A 17,044-nucleotide genomic window follows, 5' to 3' on the forward strand; every position below is an offset into this window, starting at 1 on the left:
AAAGCTCGCGGGCCAGAGTCTCCTTCTGCCTATTAATTAAATTGCTGTTTAACTCACGATAAAAATCCTTCCTTTGGAGAGCCAGAGGATTCCCCGTGCCCCAGGCGATGTGCAGCGGCAGCAAACGTGAAAACACAGTGCCGACTGCAGGGCTGAACCTGCCGAGAGCACCAGGGCCCTCCGGCTTCCACTGGGAAAATCAATCTCCGTTAGCCCGGAGAGTTCCCCTAAATGAAAAGTCTTATCTAGAACAGGTCGTGTTATACAACAAGTCACTCGCTTTGCCTGGGAAATGAAAGATGATGAGGCAGAGTCCCCGGTACAGAGGCTATCTCCATAAATCTGCCAAAAAGGAACTGTGGATTACTTTGCTGGATTAATTATCTGTCCTTCAAACAGAGTCCTGACCTCAGCGGCTGAGCATCTCCAACCTGTCAAAGCAGCTGGGGAGGGAGAGCTTTCACAGGGCTCCGGCCATGGGTTGCCTGCACCCATGGGAAAAGCAGCAGGAACACCCCTCAGAGCGATGGGAGCACTGGCACTGACCAGCCTGTTGTCACGAGGGGCGTGAATTGAGAGGTTTTAATTTGGATGTCTTCTTCAACTGGCCTTTTCCAAGGTGGTGAGCCCACTCTTTGTAAAGTGTGGGGCAAAAAAATACATTTTCCTGTGGTTGAAACACTCTTATGGGAAGGAAAGGGGAGAAACAATTGAATGGCTTTTCTCTATTAGGTATGGAAATTATTCCCAGCGCATCCAGGCAGGCTCACGTGCCCAAGAGGAAAACTAGCCAAAGCCAGGACACAGCTAGACCAGTGTTCCTCCAGCATTTCAGCCTTAACAGCTTTGTAAGCTGGCGGTATAAAGTTAGATCTTAAGTCTTATTTTATGTGGTTATGGTTAATCTTTTAGTTTTATTATGTTCCTGTCATGAGAGGACCTTGTGCTGGAGATGGCTGTATAAATAAGAGCTGCTGCAGTACATCCCAAGGGATGGAACCAGATAGGACAGTGGCAATTCCAAATTAATTTTTATACCCCACCTCCAAATCATACCAAAGCTTTAGATACTAACACCGAAGGAATGATAAACGGCCGGGTTTGCTTCTCAGCTCTCTCACTGCTATACATTCAAGCCCAAAAGGTAAAATCAGACCAGCCAGATGCCAACCCCGTGCCCAAAAACCTGGGAGAGACAGGGAAAGGCATCATCCTTCCCTGCAGGGAAATGGGAGCAGCATCACTGCCACCTCCCCTCTTGAGAGGGAGCTGAGGAGCCAGGTATAATTACTACCTCCACTGGCCACTTTCACTTTTGCTTACGGTTGGTTTCTAATTTAATTTGCTTCCCCATTCCCATATGTTAGGGTTTTTTTGGGGTTTTTTTGGGTTTTTTTTTTTTTTTTTTTTTCAGAATTGCCATAAAAATTTTTCAGCTCAGGCGCAAAAATGCTCGCTGACCTTTATCATCATGATTGAGGATAATGAGAAATTAATTAAGCTTTACCTGCCTGCCAAAAAAAAGGCCTGCCTTCCAAAATCCTGAGCAGGATTTTGGAAGCGCATTAGATGCCAGTCCCGTGTCTGGACTCTCAGGTCCATCCACAGGCTCATCCTTCCCACCACCCCTACTCACAAGACCCTGGAGCTGACAGGAGAAGGACTCCTGGTCAGTTAGGATAACACTCTGCAATTCTCATGTTTGGGCAAAAAATATAATAGTGCAGAGTAGTTTAATCACTCTTTGATATGTTCTGCCTGATTCTCCCGTTCGAGAGCTGCCCCCCACCAGGCAGAACTGGGGGCAGGGACTGAACTCCTGGCATACACAAGCAGACTCAAGGCTGTTTGCAGTGATCTACCTGCATGTCTCTCCACATTGCACTGCCACCCAGATCCCAAAGCATCCTGGTTCCCTGCCACTACCCCACTGCCCATGCAGGATGGCCAGGCTATTTTACCATTCTCACCACCACTCAGCAGCCTCTGAATTAGATTGATGTTTCAGTCCTGTCTCCAGTGAAAAAGATCCTGTATCAGTCAAAAGAAAGCCCCTGCTGCACTTTGGCCAGTTGATACCCACAATCTGGGAGAATCTCTTGAGTAAATTGCAGAGGGAATTAGAGGAATAAATAATCCTTGTATCTTCAAAGGCAGACCAACATGGGCACTTGCAGCCAGGATCAGTGGACTTGAAAGTCAGAGTGAAATCACCTTGACCCCCGAGGTTGATTAAAGAGGGTTTGAAATGGCTGGGCTTTAAGGAACAGAAACTGGAAAATTATTTCCACACGTGTAGCTCAGAGGAGCTGCAAGCCAGCACCCAAGCATGTGGCACAGCAGTGGCACATGCTGCCACTTCTTGCTGGGAAGAATCCCTTCGAAAGCAATGCCAGGAACAGGATTATAACCCAGACCCACCAAGCTGGTCCCTCATGCCTGGGTTACCCTGAGTAGTCTGTCTGTCCTCATCAAAGCAGTGTGTGAGAGCAGCCCAATGAGCATCAAAGTCTGCCTTGGGTATGGCAGAGATTGCTGATCTCAAGGCATCTTGAATGAGTCACATCCTACCCCAAAAACTGGCCTCTCCTTATGGCAGCTATGTTTTATCTCGAAATGCCTGCCCGGATTGCCCTGCTTCTGGCTCGGTTGCTATCAGCAGAGGTCCCCAAGCTATGGAGCCAAAGGAGCCAAGCACTGCCAAGTGAGGATCCATGGGGATCCACGAGGACCCATGCAGTTGCAGCAATCCATTCACCCACCCTGGGAAGGGTTCCCGGCCTTCAGAGCCAGTCTGCAAAGGCAGGATCAATCCATGTGCCCGTCAGAAGGAAAAACCCACCATCACTTTAATTAAGCTTCGTTCTCCAGCTCTGCACCCTCATGGGTCCAGCCCTTGCATCCCAGCTTCTGAAACTTTTGGGAAACACCCCAGAAACCACCAGGAGCCATTCAGTCCGTAAACAGTAACACTCTCTCCCTGAACACAAAATCTCCTCCGTGAAGCTGAGCTGCTTGTAGCTCATCATTAGGAACGAAAGGTTTCAACACGACATATTGTCAAATTTGCCTTGAGCAATCTCGCCTATGGAAGGTGACCCTGGCCACGGTAGGGGTGTTGCAACGAGAGGATCTTTAAGGTCCCTTCCAACCTAGGATTCCATGATTTCTCAGGTACGGGATGTGCCTTATTGAGGGGGTTAGCTCCTCCATCCCTGCTGGGCTGCCCACCGTGTCCCCCAGGACTCACCCGAGACGATGGTGTATCCGATGCCGCGGGGACGGCCCTTGTCCTGGTCGATCGCCGTGATCATCCGCACGGTGGTGCCCTGGGGAGGGAGAGGGAACAGGTGTCACAGCCACCCCAGACAGCACTGCTGCGGCCACCCGGGTGCCCTGACAAGGCACTGCCCCTGTTACTGCGGGCCAGTGCTTTGGATAACCTGTCCTAGGACACGGAAAAGTCCCACCACCTGCCTCGTGGGGCAGTTCAGGCTCACCACCCATCACTTGTGTGTGAGCTGCAGAACTTTGCTAACCCATCCCAGGATGGAGCTGGGAATGCTGAGGGTATGACCAGGGGAACACACCCTCTAACCAAACCCCCTGAGTAGGGCGAGCTGCACTGTACCAGGGGAAGTGTCTGCAGAGACTGGAGAGGACACCACCAAGCTCCATCCCTGTGTTGCTCATCCCCTGCTCAGAGGAGCAGGGTCACATCTGAAGCAGGGTCAGTGTGGTAAGCATAGCTACCAGTGCTCGAGGAAGCAGAGGAAGGAGGAACTGAAGGTGCAGCACAAGCCTCCTCACAGCTTCACAGCTGGTAGGCAACAGCACATGCTCCTCTGCCACAAGGATTTTCACTCTGCAGTCCCTCAAGAACCAAAGGCAACAATTCCCTCTCATCACAACCTTCAGCACTGGTCACTACAACAGTTTTATGTACCACTGGCTTCCCAATTTCAACCTGTCCCTTTCTCCCTGTATTCTTCAAATGAGGCACCCCAGGCAGCACGGGATGCTCACACTGGCCAACTGCATAACTGAGCTGCAGAGATTTTCACTGGCACCTTCAAGGAGGAGAAGGAGGAGGAGCGTTGGGCAGATGCTGAGAACCAGGAATTGCCCACAGGCAGGAGGTTCTGCAGCTGCCAGCTCACCCACTCATCCTCCATCCTGTGGGACAGGCTGTTTCTATAGCCCAGCGGAAAGATCTGAGAGTCCCCAAAACGCAACAAAGAGCATAAAAGTGACCCAAAATTCTTATTTAGCTCTTGAAATAAAAATACCACACCGCTTATGTCAACTCTATAAGTCAACTTCCCCCGCCGCAGTGCAGTGAGCCCCTGTGAATACCAACACACGCACGCGCCCGTAATTAATGTAGTGTGAAAAAATTTACAACTCAGCTGTTCTTGTTTTCATTGGCTTATTAACAGTGGGGAAAGCAGCAAATTTTTTAATTCCCCCCCCCCCGGCAAAGGAAATGTCAGCAGAGGCGTTTGCATGTGTAACGAGGGAGCAGAGCGGGTCGGCAGCCCCGTGTTTGCCCCTCAATCCATCAGCTGAAGGCCAAAGGGAAAGCTGTGGCACAAACATCACCAGTGGAAAACAGGGACTCACCGTCTTCCCTGGTTTCCAGGTTCGTGCCCCTGTGGGCTCAATGCCACTACTGGCCATAAAGCAGGCTCCCAGGGCCAGGCAGGCTGCCCATTCCCTGATCTCTGAGGGCATTCCAACAGAGTCCTTAAGTAAATCCATGTTATTAACTGAGAACATTAGCCATAAATCCCAGGTCACCAGCCTCTGAGCAGCGCTCGGCTGGTGAGGCTCAGCAGCCACCCGGAGAGCCTCTAAATCACTGACAATAACTGTGCTTTCCAAAGGAGCATGGACAGATAAAAAGCACAAGAAAAGTGGGAAAAGAGCAGGTGGGAAGGCAGAACAGGGGATGTGGAAAGGAGGGCAGGTCAAAATAGAGATGAAAAAAAAAGGGCAATGCAATCCAGTGTGCTCTGTCCCACCTTTCTCTTGCTTGTATTATAATTTATACTATATATATAGAGAGAGTGTAATATATATAATATACATTATTGAATTATAAATTATGTATTGTATTATATATTACTATATATATTATATAGCCTGTATTATATTGTGTACTATTGTATTATATAGCCTATATTGTATAATATATTATAATCATATTCAGCAGAATTAAACTTCATCCAAGCTTTAATCTCCCATCCCCACAGGGCAGATCTGAGCTCCGTTCACTCCTTGGTAAACCAGGAGTTCCTCCATGGAAGGGCAGTGGGTGAAGGCAGTGGGTCTGTCTGACAGCTCGCTCATCACCTGCCAGACAGCTCAGGAGCAGCATGGAATGGGAATTGTGTCCTGCTGTGCATGCTGCAGAGGAAGGCAGCTGCAGGAGAGGGCAGGGCTCCTGCCATGGCTAGGGAATAGCAATGGGCTGCCTTATCTGTGGGAGAGGCCCCTCCTGCAGGAGCCAAGGGGAAGAAGGGCTGTTGGGAGAGATAAAAGGATGAGCGTGGATGTGGCAGCAGGGAAAGTTTGGGAGGGGTGGAGGGGGAATCTCATTCAGATATCTCAGCAGCGCGTGCCATAGAGATGCCCATAGGGAAGAAATTATCCAGACATTTGATCCCAGGAATGAGGGCTACGAGAGGCCACGCTGAGGTTCATCCTGTCCTTGGTAAGCTTGTGATGGTGACTATCATGCTGGTGGCGTTTGATGTTGGGTCTCCCCCTCTTCTCCTTACAGCCCTGTGTTTCTCCTCCTTCCCCACAAGCCCCTTCACCAGCTCCTCCTGGAGATGAGCAACACCTCACCAGTGACCAAGAAACACATGTTAGACTGGTGCTGAGCTCCCTGCTGTTCAGGGATGCTATTTCCTGGAACCACGGCAAGGGGATCTGGGCACCTCTTCACATCCCACCTGGTTTCCATCAATCCTGACAGGTCTTTCACAAGACTCTTCCAGTATTCACAAGACTGGCAGATGCCAGCTCCTGGGGATGGATAATCCCTCCCTGAGCACCCACAGTGTTTAGGAGCAATCTTGATCCTTCGGGGGAAGGGGCTGGAAAAGTGTCCCAGGGCAGGCACAACGTTTATCTATGTCGCTGGTGGCAATTACTGCCTTCGTGGTGAGGAAGTATTCCCACTCAGCATGGGTTGGAGTGAGAGGATGTGATGCAAAATGTGGTGCTACACACAAGCTACACTCAGTACTTGGTACCTGTGATGGCCACAAAGTGCTTTGCCCACCACACCAGCAGAAATAACCACCCAGAGAGGAGAGGCTGGAAGTGGGAAAACAGCCCAAACAAACCAAATCTCTCATCTCAGCCGTACCACGATGGCAAAGATCGTCCCCTAACAAACCACGTGTCAACAATTCCCAATTTCTCTTCCAAAATCCTATCAGACCACATCACTATTCCTTTCACTGTCCATGTCTTGGTGTCTTCTACTTACTCACAGAAACCCCAGGCTGACTTCCAGTGCCAACAGCTCTGCCCTCAGGTATTCGTGGCATGAACCTGCAGCTCCCAGAAAGTCCCAAATATTCCTGACTTTTCTTAAAACAAGGCACAACTCACCTACCTACTGCAGACAACAGTGGCTGCAGAGAGAGGGTTCAGCTGGTGGTACAGAGAGAGTAGAATAACCCTCTCCCTCTAGGGAAGGAGGAAGAAGGTTTATAAAAGTAATAATCTGGGAAAGCCTATGCTTAAAAAAAAGGCAAAGAAAATAAAGAGTGGCACATTATCCAAACAAAATCTGAGGGTTTTTTGAAGAGGGGCAGGAGTAAATCAATCCTTTTTTAATAAAACCTTGAGCTTTTAATAAAGTGTTCACACTGATGGGCTGGAAATATTGTAGGAAAGAATTAACTCGGAGCTATTGAGACTCTAGGGCAAAAATAGCACCGATTCTACATTATTTCTTCAACCCAAGGAGTTTCTGAGGAGGAGGATGGTGCTGAAGAATTAAAACTGTTTTAATGATATCTGACACAGAGCTGTACCATCCTATCGCAAGGGAATACAACTGCTGGGCTTGGGACCAAGTGCCAACAGGATCTGCCTCCACTCTCACCTTCACATGGCTCCCCGTGGGATGAAGCACATGTTCATAGGCCTCAGGTTGTCTTCAAGGGAGTGGATTTCTCCTCTCTCTCCCCTAAAGTGAAGCTGTCGTGCTGCCTGGACCATGCCCCAGCTGAGGTCCAAAAGCAGGGGTTCATCAGAGCAACAGCTCCTCTGCAAGGGGAAATGGTCCCTCTCCTCCAGCCCCATCAACTTGTCTGGAGGACATGGAATCACAGAACCCTTTAAGTTGAAAAAGTCCTCTGAGATCATTGAGTCCAGCTGTTCCCCTAGCACTCCCAAGGCCACCACTAAACCATGTCCCCAACTGCCACATCCACATGTCTTTTAAATCCCTCCAGGCATGGTGACTCCACCACTTCCCTGGGCAACCTGTTCCGGGGCTTGACAAGCCTTTCAGTGATGTTCAGCATCAACCGGTGCACAGACGCTGTGAGGACAGACACCCAAAAAACACTATGAGGATGAAAAACACGCCGCCAAGCTTTGCCACAGCTGCAGGCAGCTTTGGTGCACTCAGGTGCCCTGGGAGAGATGTCTGAGCCATGCTGGGATGATAAACAACATCAAGAAAGAAGATACAACACCTCCAGGGACAGCAGAGTCTCTCCCCGCTGTGTCCTCTTCCTTTGCCCGATAAGAAATTGCTTTATTCTCAGTGTCAGAATAAGCACCTGCCCAAAATGCTTCTAAATTATGCTTCCAGATCCCGGCCTGAGAAAAATAAGAGCTACAACGGCAGTTCTCTCCCCTCTCGTGCCCCTCCACCTCTTTTTCTTCTTCTTCCCTTACAGGATTAGGGACTTGAAAGGCGAAGCACAGCCCAGCGTTGCAGCAGGAGGAGGGGGGGCGGGGAGCGCTTCAGAAAGCTGCCACGGCAAAAAAATCCCATTTCTCACTTCTTAATTCCAGTCAATTCCAGTCAAAGGGCTGATAGAGATCTGTTTGCGGTAATTTGCTGCAGTTTATCCACTCTTTTCACCTTCTATCGACTCTTCACTGCCGGGCCGGCTGACATGCTGTTACTCGAGTGAGGAAATTAAAATTTGATGCAATAATCCCAAATAAGAAGGATTTTATTAGGTAATGTATACACTTTAGATGAGGTATTCTCACCTGATACATTGATAGAGGAACACAGACATGCTGTGCACCGCAGATAAAAAGAGAGGCAAGAGAGACGGGGAGCGGGCGGGTGGAGCAGCAGTGAGGCCCTGCTCTGTAGAGTTGGGGCTGGGACGGAAGAGGTCATGCACATTTTGACCTGCTGAGTCCAATGTCAGGGTAAACATCACCCAAAAATGCACTGCAGCCTGTTGGCTTGACCTGGTTTTGGACAGTCACTGACCAAGGCCAGACTCCTCATCCAAATTTATTGTTATCATTTCGATAACCAAGATGTTCTCTTGCTCCATGCTCCCTTGGAGGGGGTGAGGCAGAGCTGATGAGACTTCCACAGGGAGACAAAAATTGCACATAGTTAACATTTGGACTTGATGATCTTTGAGGTCTTTTCCAGCCTAAATGACTCTGTGTTAAACCCCCCACCCTTGTTTCAGCAGTGGAATTTCTCCCAGGAAGGCTGGGACTTGGGGTCCAAACCACTGAAAGTAGCCCTCGTGTTTTTCAGCCTTCCTCTTCACCGTGTCTCTGGTGTCACCTATCCATCTTGGACACCTCATTGCACGTTGCCAAGAGAAATTAAAATCTCTAAACCCGCCTGAAAAGTGCTGCCTGGTGAGCACTGCTTCCTTCATTTCCTGTATCAGGGTTACACTGTGGTTATTTGCTGCTTTCCCTACTGCAAACATTGTATATTCTGGGAAAAACATGTCAGTGCATCAACACAAAGAGATCTTTGAGCCTTAAAATATATTATTATTTGAGGGGGATGCCCTTTCCTGGATACCAGGTCGCTCCATGAAGGTGATGTGGTCTACAATTTTTTATACTCGTGGATCTTCCATTTCTTTCATTCCATCTAAGGCTTTTTTTCCTCCCAGTTAAGGCTGATCTAAATTGTGGTTTTTTTTATTTCCCTGCAGCTCACTCTGCCCACAGCAAAAATACACCCTAATCTCAGCAAAAATTTCACTTTGTGCAAGCAATTCATGAATAAGCCATTTTTTGGCCATCTCTGAGCCAGCAGATGGGTAATGTGCTGTCTGACCACAGGATTTGGGACAGCAGGACTCAGCCCTATTGATCCAGCACTCTCCATGTCAGGGCTTTGCTCAAAGTGAATAAAAAGGAATTTCCTCTTCCTCTGTGTGAACTGAGCCATCAGGCATTTGGGATCCCAGAGTTTTTATGGGATGCACACGTGGTATGGGCACACACCATGCTGCTGTTTAAGACAGAAGGTTTTTCCATCCACACACAAAAATATTTCCCTATATGCAAAGTGATGGGATGCACAGCTGTGCCTCGGGAAGGTGGATGCTACTGGGGAGGGCTGGTGCTTGGACTGAAGGCCCTGGGCAACCTTGCTGGGAGCAGAGCAAACAGCTCCCAAGGCCCTGATGTCTGCTGTAGTGGGGGGGGAAAACCCCATCCCTGCTGTATTTAGAGACTGGGAGACGTTTTTCCACAAACAGTGAGTTTGCTGACAAACCGAGTTTCGGAAGAACTAAAATGATTGGATCAATTTGGCAAAACCTGGGGGAAAAGACTCAAAGTGCTGAAATGGCTGATGATTCTGGCATTTTCAAAACTGCCTCATTTCAGGAGCGTTTAAATTTTCCTTCAAGTTCTCTATTGGAAATGGCATGCAGATAGACTGTGGGGCGGGAACGGGGTGACTGGCTGCTAAGAACAGCCTTTGGAAAATTTAAGAAAAAAAGCTCAGGAAAATATTTGACTTGGGGTTCAGCCTTCCTAAACCCCCTGGCTTAGGGTCCCTTTTTTTTTTAAAAAAAAAAAAGGCAAAATATTTTGGAGCTGGCTGGAAACACGTTGCTTCAGAAAGAAATCCCGCGGTCCTGCCTGTCAGAGTGAAGCACAGCCCTTACCGGAGGTGAGTTCTCGTAGATGTTGGTGCTGTAGGGCAGGTTGATGAAGATGGGGTCCATGTCCTGCACGTCCGTGATGGTGATGGCCAGGTTGGCCAGGGTAGACAGCGGCTTGTTTTTATCTTGGTCCTTGAAAAAATGAGGGGTGGGGAGGAGAGAGAAAGGATTTCTATCAGAAACCACAGAATTATTCAGCAGCATTAAGTCTCCTGCAGTTGTAGTTGGGCCAGAATCTCTGAATAGTGGAAGTAATCATCTCTTTTTTCAAGCTACCTGCTGGAATTATTGTCCACTGCACCTCCCTCTAAGCTGAAACACAATATGCATTTCATTCCAGCATCAGTCCTTTAAAATAAAGCAAACACCAATTTAGTTTTCATCACATTTTGAGTGAAAACGCAGCAACACTGTTCAAAATATACTTCAAAACATAAATCCCCCCCTAACACAGACACAGCCCAGGGTACCTCTGCATGGTGAGACCCAGGGGTGGCTGCCAGCAGTGTCTCACACCAGCACATCATAGCAGAGTGTCTCATACTCACCACCAGTGCTGATGCCTCAGCACAGCTTGGGCTCCATCAGCTGGAACATGACCCAAGTCCACCAGCTCCCTCGTGTTCCCACTGCTCTTCCAAACCCCATGGGCTGCCTTGAAGTAGCAGCTTTATTCTGTTCTGTATTTGCTGTTCCAAGCTCTGGCAGAGGGTAGGTACACCCAGTGCTGCTCCTGAGTTCGTAGGATGCCTGGGCTCTCACACAGAAGGCAGAGTGGAAACCCTGAATTGCAGGATTCATCCCCACAGTAACAACATCCTTTCTCCTGGGCTGCTACAAACCTCTCCCCTCCTACCTTGCTTGAGGACTGGCAGGATCGAGGTGACCATCCTCCCTGCTCTGCCAAGCAGGTCACAAGCATGCAGAGATCTCAGAAGGACCAGTCGTGGCCCTTGAACACTGAAATGCTCTGAGCAGGACCATCAGTACCCTGGAGCACTGCATCCAGCTCCGGGGCCACTCAGCACCAGAAGGGAGTCAAGAGGAGGCCATAAAGATGCTCCGAGGGCTGGAGCCCCTCTGTTGTGGAGCCAGGCTGGGAGAGCCGGGGGTGTTCACCTGAAGAAGAGAAGGATCCAGGGACACCTTGAAGCCCCTTCAAGTGCCTAAAGGGGTTCCAAGAGAGCTGGAGAGGGACTTTGGACAAGGGCCTGGAGGGACGGGAGAAGGGCAAAGGGCTTCCCACTGACAGAGGACAGGGTTAGATGGGATATTGGGAAGGAATTCTTCCCTGCGAGGGTGGTGAGGCCCTGGCAAGGTTGCCCAGAGAAGCTGTGGCTGCCCCATCCATGGAAATTTTCGGGGCCAGGTTGGACAGGGCTCTGGGTAACCTGGTCTAGTGGAAGGTGTCCCTGCTCATGGCAGGGAGTTGGACTAAATGACCTTCAAATGTCGCATCCAACCCAAACCACTCCATGATTCTACGATCATCTCCCTTTCACCCCATCACATCCCATCAGGATGGAGCCTCAAGCACTTTCCCAAAGCAAGACCCTTTCCCTGCAGCCAATGCCACAGCAGTAGGCACTGCCACCAGCTTCTCCTGGCAGTGCCCTGCTGACCGTGCTTTTCTTGCTGAAGTCTCATCCCATGAGTGCTCAAAAGTGCCCCCAATGCCCACAGCCCTTTGCTAAAAGCGCAGGAATAAAGGGAGAGCACACGAAGGGAAGGAAATCAATCTCTCCTTACCCCCAATCAAGCACTGTGCTGGAAAGCAACCATTAGAGGTTACCACACACTCCTGTAAAGCGGCTCTGAGCAGCAGCAAAGGCTGATTGCCAGAAGATTAATGTTAATTTAAACCGTATTCAACAACACAGCTTGTACATTATCCTCTTAACCCGCGGGCCTCGGTGTTCAGGGCCTGGATGGAGGCTTACTTCAGACTCCACTCTGCTGTTAGTGTTATCAGGCTGAAGTCCTTTGTTTCTTCAGATAATTTTCCTTCCCCTCCCCTTCACCTCTTAAATTTTGTTTAAGGCATCACAGATCACCGAAGAAGCGAGCACACTTCCAGTTTCCTCACTGACTGTCTCTTCTGCCTCTGTCTGCCCTTGCTGTCTCTCTCTCTGGTGTGAAATGACTCCTACCTTGCACCTGAGCTCCCCAGCTCTCCTTGCAGCCGCCCTGAATTCACCATCAGCCCAGTTCCCACTTCGGACCATGCAAACTCTTCATCAGGCAGGCAAGAGACTACATTTGCTCTTCCAGCTCCTGCTATGCTTCTGCAACTCTCATCCTTCTCCCCTGGCATAGATTTGCCCCAGAGTTTCTCATCACTTCTCTTCTAGGGATTACTACAACTGACCAAGCCAAGGAGACATGCCCACAGCTGCCATCCAGTCAAGTTCAGAGACTTAATATTTAAGCCTTTTTTCGCTGAGCTGGAAATCACTATATGCCATGAGCACATAGAGCAAGTATCAGATTGTCAGGGAAGTTGTGGCTGCCCCACAGCTGGGAGTGTTCAAAGCCTGGCTGGACAGGGCTTGGAGCAACCTGGTCTAGTAGAAGGTGTCCCTGCCCATGGCAGGGGAGTGGAACAAACTGAGCTTTAAGACCCCTTCCAACCCAAACCATTCTGTGATTCTATGAAGTACCAGATATGCCCCCATTTTATCTTCGCTGGGATACGGGGCTAGATAGAACTGGATGGATCAAGGTGACATCCTTGCATCCTTGAGGAAACCAGACTCGTGGAAGAAAGTCCCTTTTCCATCATGGATGATGTTTGGTCCCACATTTCCTAACCTGCCAGACAGTTCAAGAGCACATCCCAGGAAAGTGTGCAAGCAACAGACACCGATAAGGAAACAAAGAGAGACCCGCTCACCACTGGAATATTAAAAATAACATGAGGTATGTTTCAGAAAAAGAACAAGGTTCTGGGGGAGATTCCACAGCCTGGAACATGCAGGGCTTGGGCTGAAAGGTTGTGGTGTTTGCCTGTGGCCCTGCAGTCTGTGAGTGCTCCGTCTCGGCACCGTGAAGAGCAAAGCAGCCCTGGACAGCCCTCCTGTGTCCTCCTGACATTTGTGGTTCTGCATCAAGACAATGATCTTGATTAAATCACATGCTTCAAGAGTTCTAGCCAGCTGCCTGCAGGAGTCACAGAGGGTTTTCCCCCCCTCTCCTGAGTACAGAGTTGGTCAGATGTATTCTAGAGCTGAATCTCACCTTCCTCTGTTGAATCTGAGGTGGGAAGAAACCACCACCCAGATCACCTTCTTGTGTGCTGCTCCACATTCTCAACTCTCACTAGATTTAACACCAGGGAAGAAGTTTCCCATTCAAATGGACCATGAATTTACCATGGTGGATGCATCTCCCAAGGGTCCCCTCCCAGTATGATGGTATTGACTACAATTAGGACCTTGCTTTCTCCTTTGTCCACCAAAACTTTAACTCATGATGTCTGAACTTCATACAGGTAAATCCACCTGTAATAAACCATGATGTACAAGGAATGAGTCTGGAGGATTAATATATCAAAGAAATCCTTCCCCATGAGGGTGCTGAGACCCTGGCACAGATTGCCCAGAGAAGCTGTGGCTGCCCCATCTCTGAAAGTGTTCAGGGCCAGGTTGGATGGGGCTCTGGGCAACCTGGTCTAGTGGGAGGTGTCCCTGTCCATGGCAGGGGCATCGAATGAGATGGGTTTTAACATCCTTTCCAACCCAAACCATTCTGTGATTCTATGAATGGTCTGTATGGCCTGTACTGGGTTTCATCACCAAGGGAGCTGCTCCCCTTCATGCAGAAGCCCCTGACAAGCCTGAGATGCTGCTGGAGAGGTGTAGCTGTGCTCCACACAGATTTGAAACTACCCAGGCACTGCATTGCTACAATACCTTGCTAAGTAGAAAACACTGGGTGTGCCCAAGAAGATGCCAGAGTAGGGCAATAAAATAAACAAGCAACAGCTCCTTCCCCATTGCAGCCCCTGCAGACACCACCTCCAGCCCTGCAGCAGCCAGAGGGGGACTCACCGTGGCGTTCACCTGGAGCTGGTAGGCCTGAGTCACCTCATAGTCCAGCTCTCGGATCACCGACACGATGCCACGGCCGCTGTCGATGGCAAAGAAGTTGGAAGGAGGCTGGAAGGAGTACAGCACACTGCCCCCGGCCCCCTGGTCTGGGTCCGTGGCGTTCACGATGAAAATCGGAGTGCCCACCGGGGTGTTCTGGAAAGACACAATAAGCATCAGTTAACACTGTGCACCTGCCCATTTCCCCATCAAACACACATCAGCAATTTCCTCTACCCGCCAGAGGGAATTCCTAGAGACCCGACAACTTCAGTCCTGTATTTTCAGGACATTTAGAAGTTATACAGCTGTATTCTTTATGACAGTATTGCAGGAGCTATAATAGTTGTTACACACTTAAAATAACAGTTATACAGCTATGGTCAAGATGGCACTCTATCACAAACCCATATTTTCCCACACATCCCAACTTTCCAGAAAAATTGCTCTCTTTGCTGAAACTTGTTTTTTGCCCAAAGGCATTTTTATTTTTGATGCCAATTCCCTCAGGATTTTCACCACAAGGCATTAAATATAGGAAGACTTCAAAAATAATAATAAAAAAAGGCATTAAATGCACCACAGAACTTAACGTAAAAGTCAAAGTTGTAGTTTCCACAGCAACTACAACCTGGCCCGATTAACACAGGCATGAACAGTTCCATCGTCATAAATCTGGAACTAATCTACATGCATAAAATATGCAGCTGAGTGCACAAAATCAGCAATGGCAAGTGCAGTTTGGCACTTCTTATTGTTTAACTTCACAGCGGGGAGAACAATTATCCATTTTTGGTGGAACAGCTGCATGTTCCTATGCAAATCTTAAAATGCATATTCTTGTCTCTCTCCAAAGGCAAAAGCACAGACAGACAAGCAAAAAGGCTCTGCTGGGGCCCCAGGCTGCAGGTACAGATGGATCATGACACCTTGGGCATGTCCCTCTGCTTGCGATGCAGTCAGAGCCATGGCAAGGGGTGACAAGGAGCTAAACCTCAAAAGGGAAGACAGCAAAGGTCACAGAAGCGAGACCTGGCAGCGGCTGGTTATGGCCAGTTGGGATAATACGGATTATTTCTGCAAACCTCTCCCCAAGTCTCTGTGTTTTATTGTTAACTTCTTTCATACTAAATTATTAGTCCTCAGCTTACAGAGAAGTATCATGAAGTGCTGAGAAGATGGAGAGGAGGTCTGAGGAGAGGCAGAGCTTAGAGGACAAGGCACTGCTTCCCAGAAAAACCTTTACCAAAGCTGAGCAGCAAAACGGAGCCATTTTCAGGTTTCTTGGGAACCACGAAGCTTGCAGTGAATCAAAGGCTGTCCTGGTCACTAGGGCTCCATGCTGGCACATCTGATTTAACCAGTTTAACAGTGGGGCATGGTACCAGCAAAGAACCAAAGCCTCTGAATTTCCCTGCCCCAAAGGCAGGTAGCAGGATTTTGTACGAGGTTGGTAAGACAGAGCAGGGAACCCAGGGCATATTTTGCAACCCACACTGACGAATCCAGGCTCTGGTCACTCATCCCATGCACATTCCTCATGCTTCCTGCCCTTGGATCCAGCCATGCAGCACTGCAGGGATGTTCTGACACCTGAGCTCACCTTGGCCTCCAGCAAAACTCCACTTCCCTTTCATCAGTGTCTCTTCTGCTGAGGTATGACAGGTTGCAGCTCCATCCTAGGTTTTTCATTTCCTTTCTTTTTTTCCCTCCTCTAAATCAAGCTGCTATAGAAAGCCTCACAGGGCACAGCCTTAGGATTATTTTTTAAAGCACCTTCAAGTTTTTTGGTGATCAGCAGTCACAAAAGCATAAAAAGATAGAGCTAGAAAGGACCTCAGAAAAGAAACCTGTCTCTGTGCTACACCTAAATCATTCCCATCCTTAGAGCCTTCTAGTGATGGAGACACCACATCCTCCCCAGCCCATTTGTCCCAGAATTTTGCTACCCTTTTCCTTACAGCTGCTCATTCTCTGGCATGCTGAACCAAGATCTGCCCTGCTGCCATGTAAACCCTTGACTTTGTGCCACATGCACAGCAACTTAATCCAGGCTTGTGCATTTGAACTGCTTGGGAACGAGGATTTTGTCATCTCAGGGCGGGTGTGTTGGGATGGAGAAGTCCTTCATGGGAGGCTGTGGTGAGTGTTTGCTTTTTGAGCACTCCCAAGACACCTTTTCAGACACAACTAGAGCATCTCCCCACCCCTCTTGTGGGCTACCTGCCTCCCCCAAGCTATCACCATCTGGGAACAGCTCCAGAGCATCCACAGCCTTCCTCTTGTGGCTACCAGGGCACTGCTTCCACCACTGCACTCCGCATGCTCCAACAACTACCTTCTCAAATTCCTTCCCAGAGCCACTGAAGGTATCAGTGTCCTGACACGGAGCGTTAGAAATTAACCCTCAATAGGGAGAGGCAGCACAAGAGTAGATGATGTGGGGTCTGGGGCATATTGTCCCTGGGAATAATAATATTCATACGGATAAAGCTGGCCTTGATGAATATGTTTCCTCTTCTTTTTAAGTGCCCCTAGCCACTCCTTTTAATATGCAAATCCGCTCTGGTCACCCGTGATTAGGGGTCTGCTCGGCTGGCTGTGAAAGAGGAGAGCTTGATTTCCCCTGCATTGTATTCCATACAATAGCCCCAAAGCAGGCTTTGAAGGGAGTTCATCTCCTTGTTCTTCCAAAGGAGAAGCTGCCTGGAGGGACACAGAGGTCACTGGCTCTGGTGCTGTCAGCTCTGGCCCTGCAGACACTGTCTGAGCTCTGACTTGGTGATTACTGTGGCTTCATCCTTATTTTAC

General features: G+C 49.1%; 1 protein-coding gene across 1 annotated transcript in view; it reads right to left on the bottom strand.

The window, feature by feature from the left end:
• CDH23 (cadherin related 23) overlaps positions 1–17,044 on the bottom strand; it is a 194,783-nt gene that overhangs the window by 95,312 nt on the left and 82,427 nt on the right. Inside the window, exons 7-9 of the mRNA XM_032695417.1 lie at positions 14,195–14,389; positions 10,149–10,277; positions 3,251–3,329 (exon numbers count right to left, since the gene is read on the bottom strand). Of these exons, the coding sequence (XP_032551308.1) occupies positions 3,251–3,329; positions 10,149–10,277; positions 14,195–14,389 (403 nt within the window). The remainder of the gene's footprint in view (positions 1–3,250; positions 3,330–10,148; positions 10,278–14,194; positions 14,390–17,044) is intronic.

Source organism: Chiroxiphia lanceolata, chromosome 8 (assembly GCF_009829145.1).
Source record: "Chiroxiphia lanceolata isolate bChiLan1 chromosome 8, bChiLan1.pri, whole genome shotgun sequence".
In the NCBI taxonomy this organism is placed as follows: domain Eukaryota; kingdom Metazoa; phylum Chordata; class Aves; order Passeriformes; family Pipridae; genus Chiroxiphia; species Chiroxiphia lanceolata.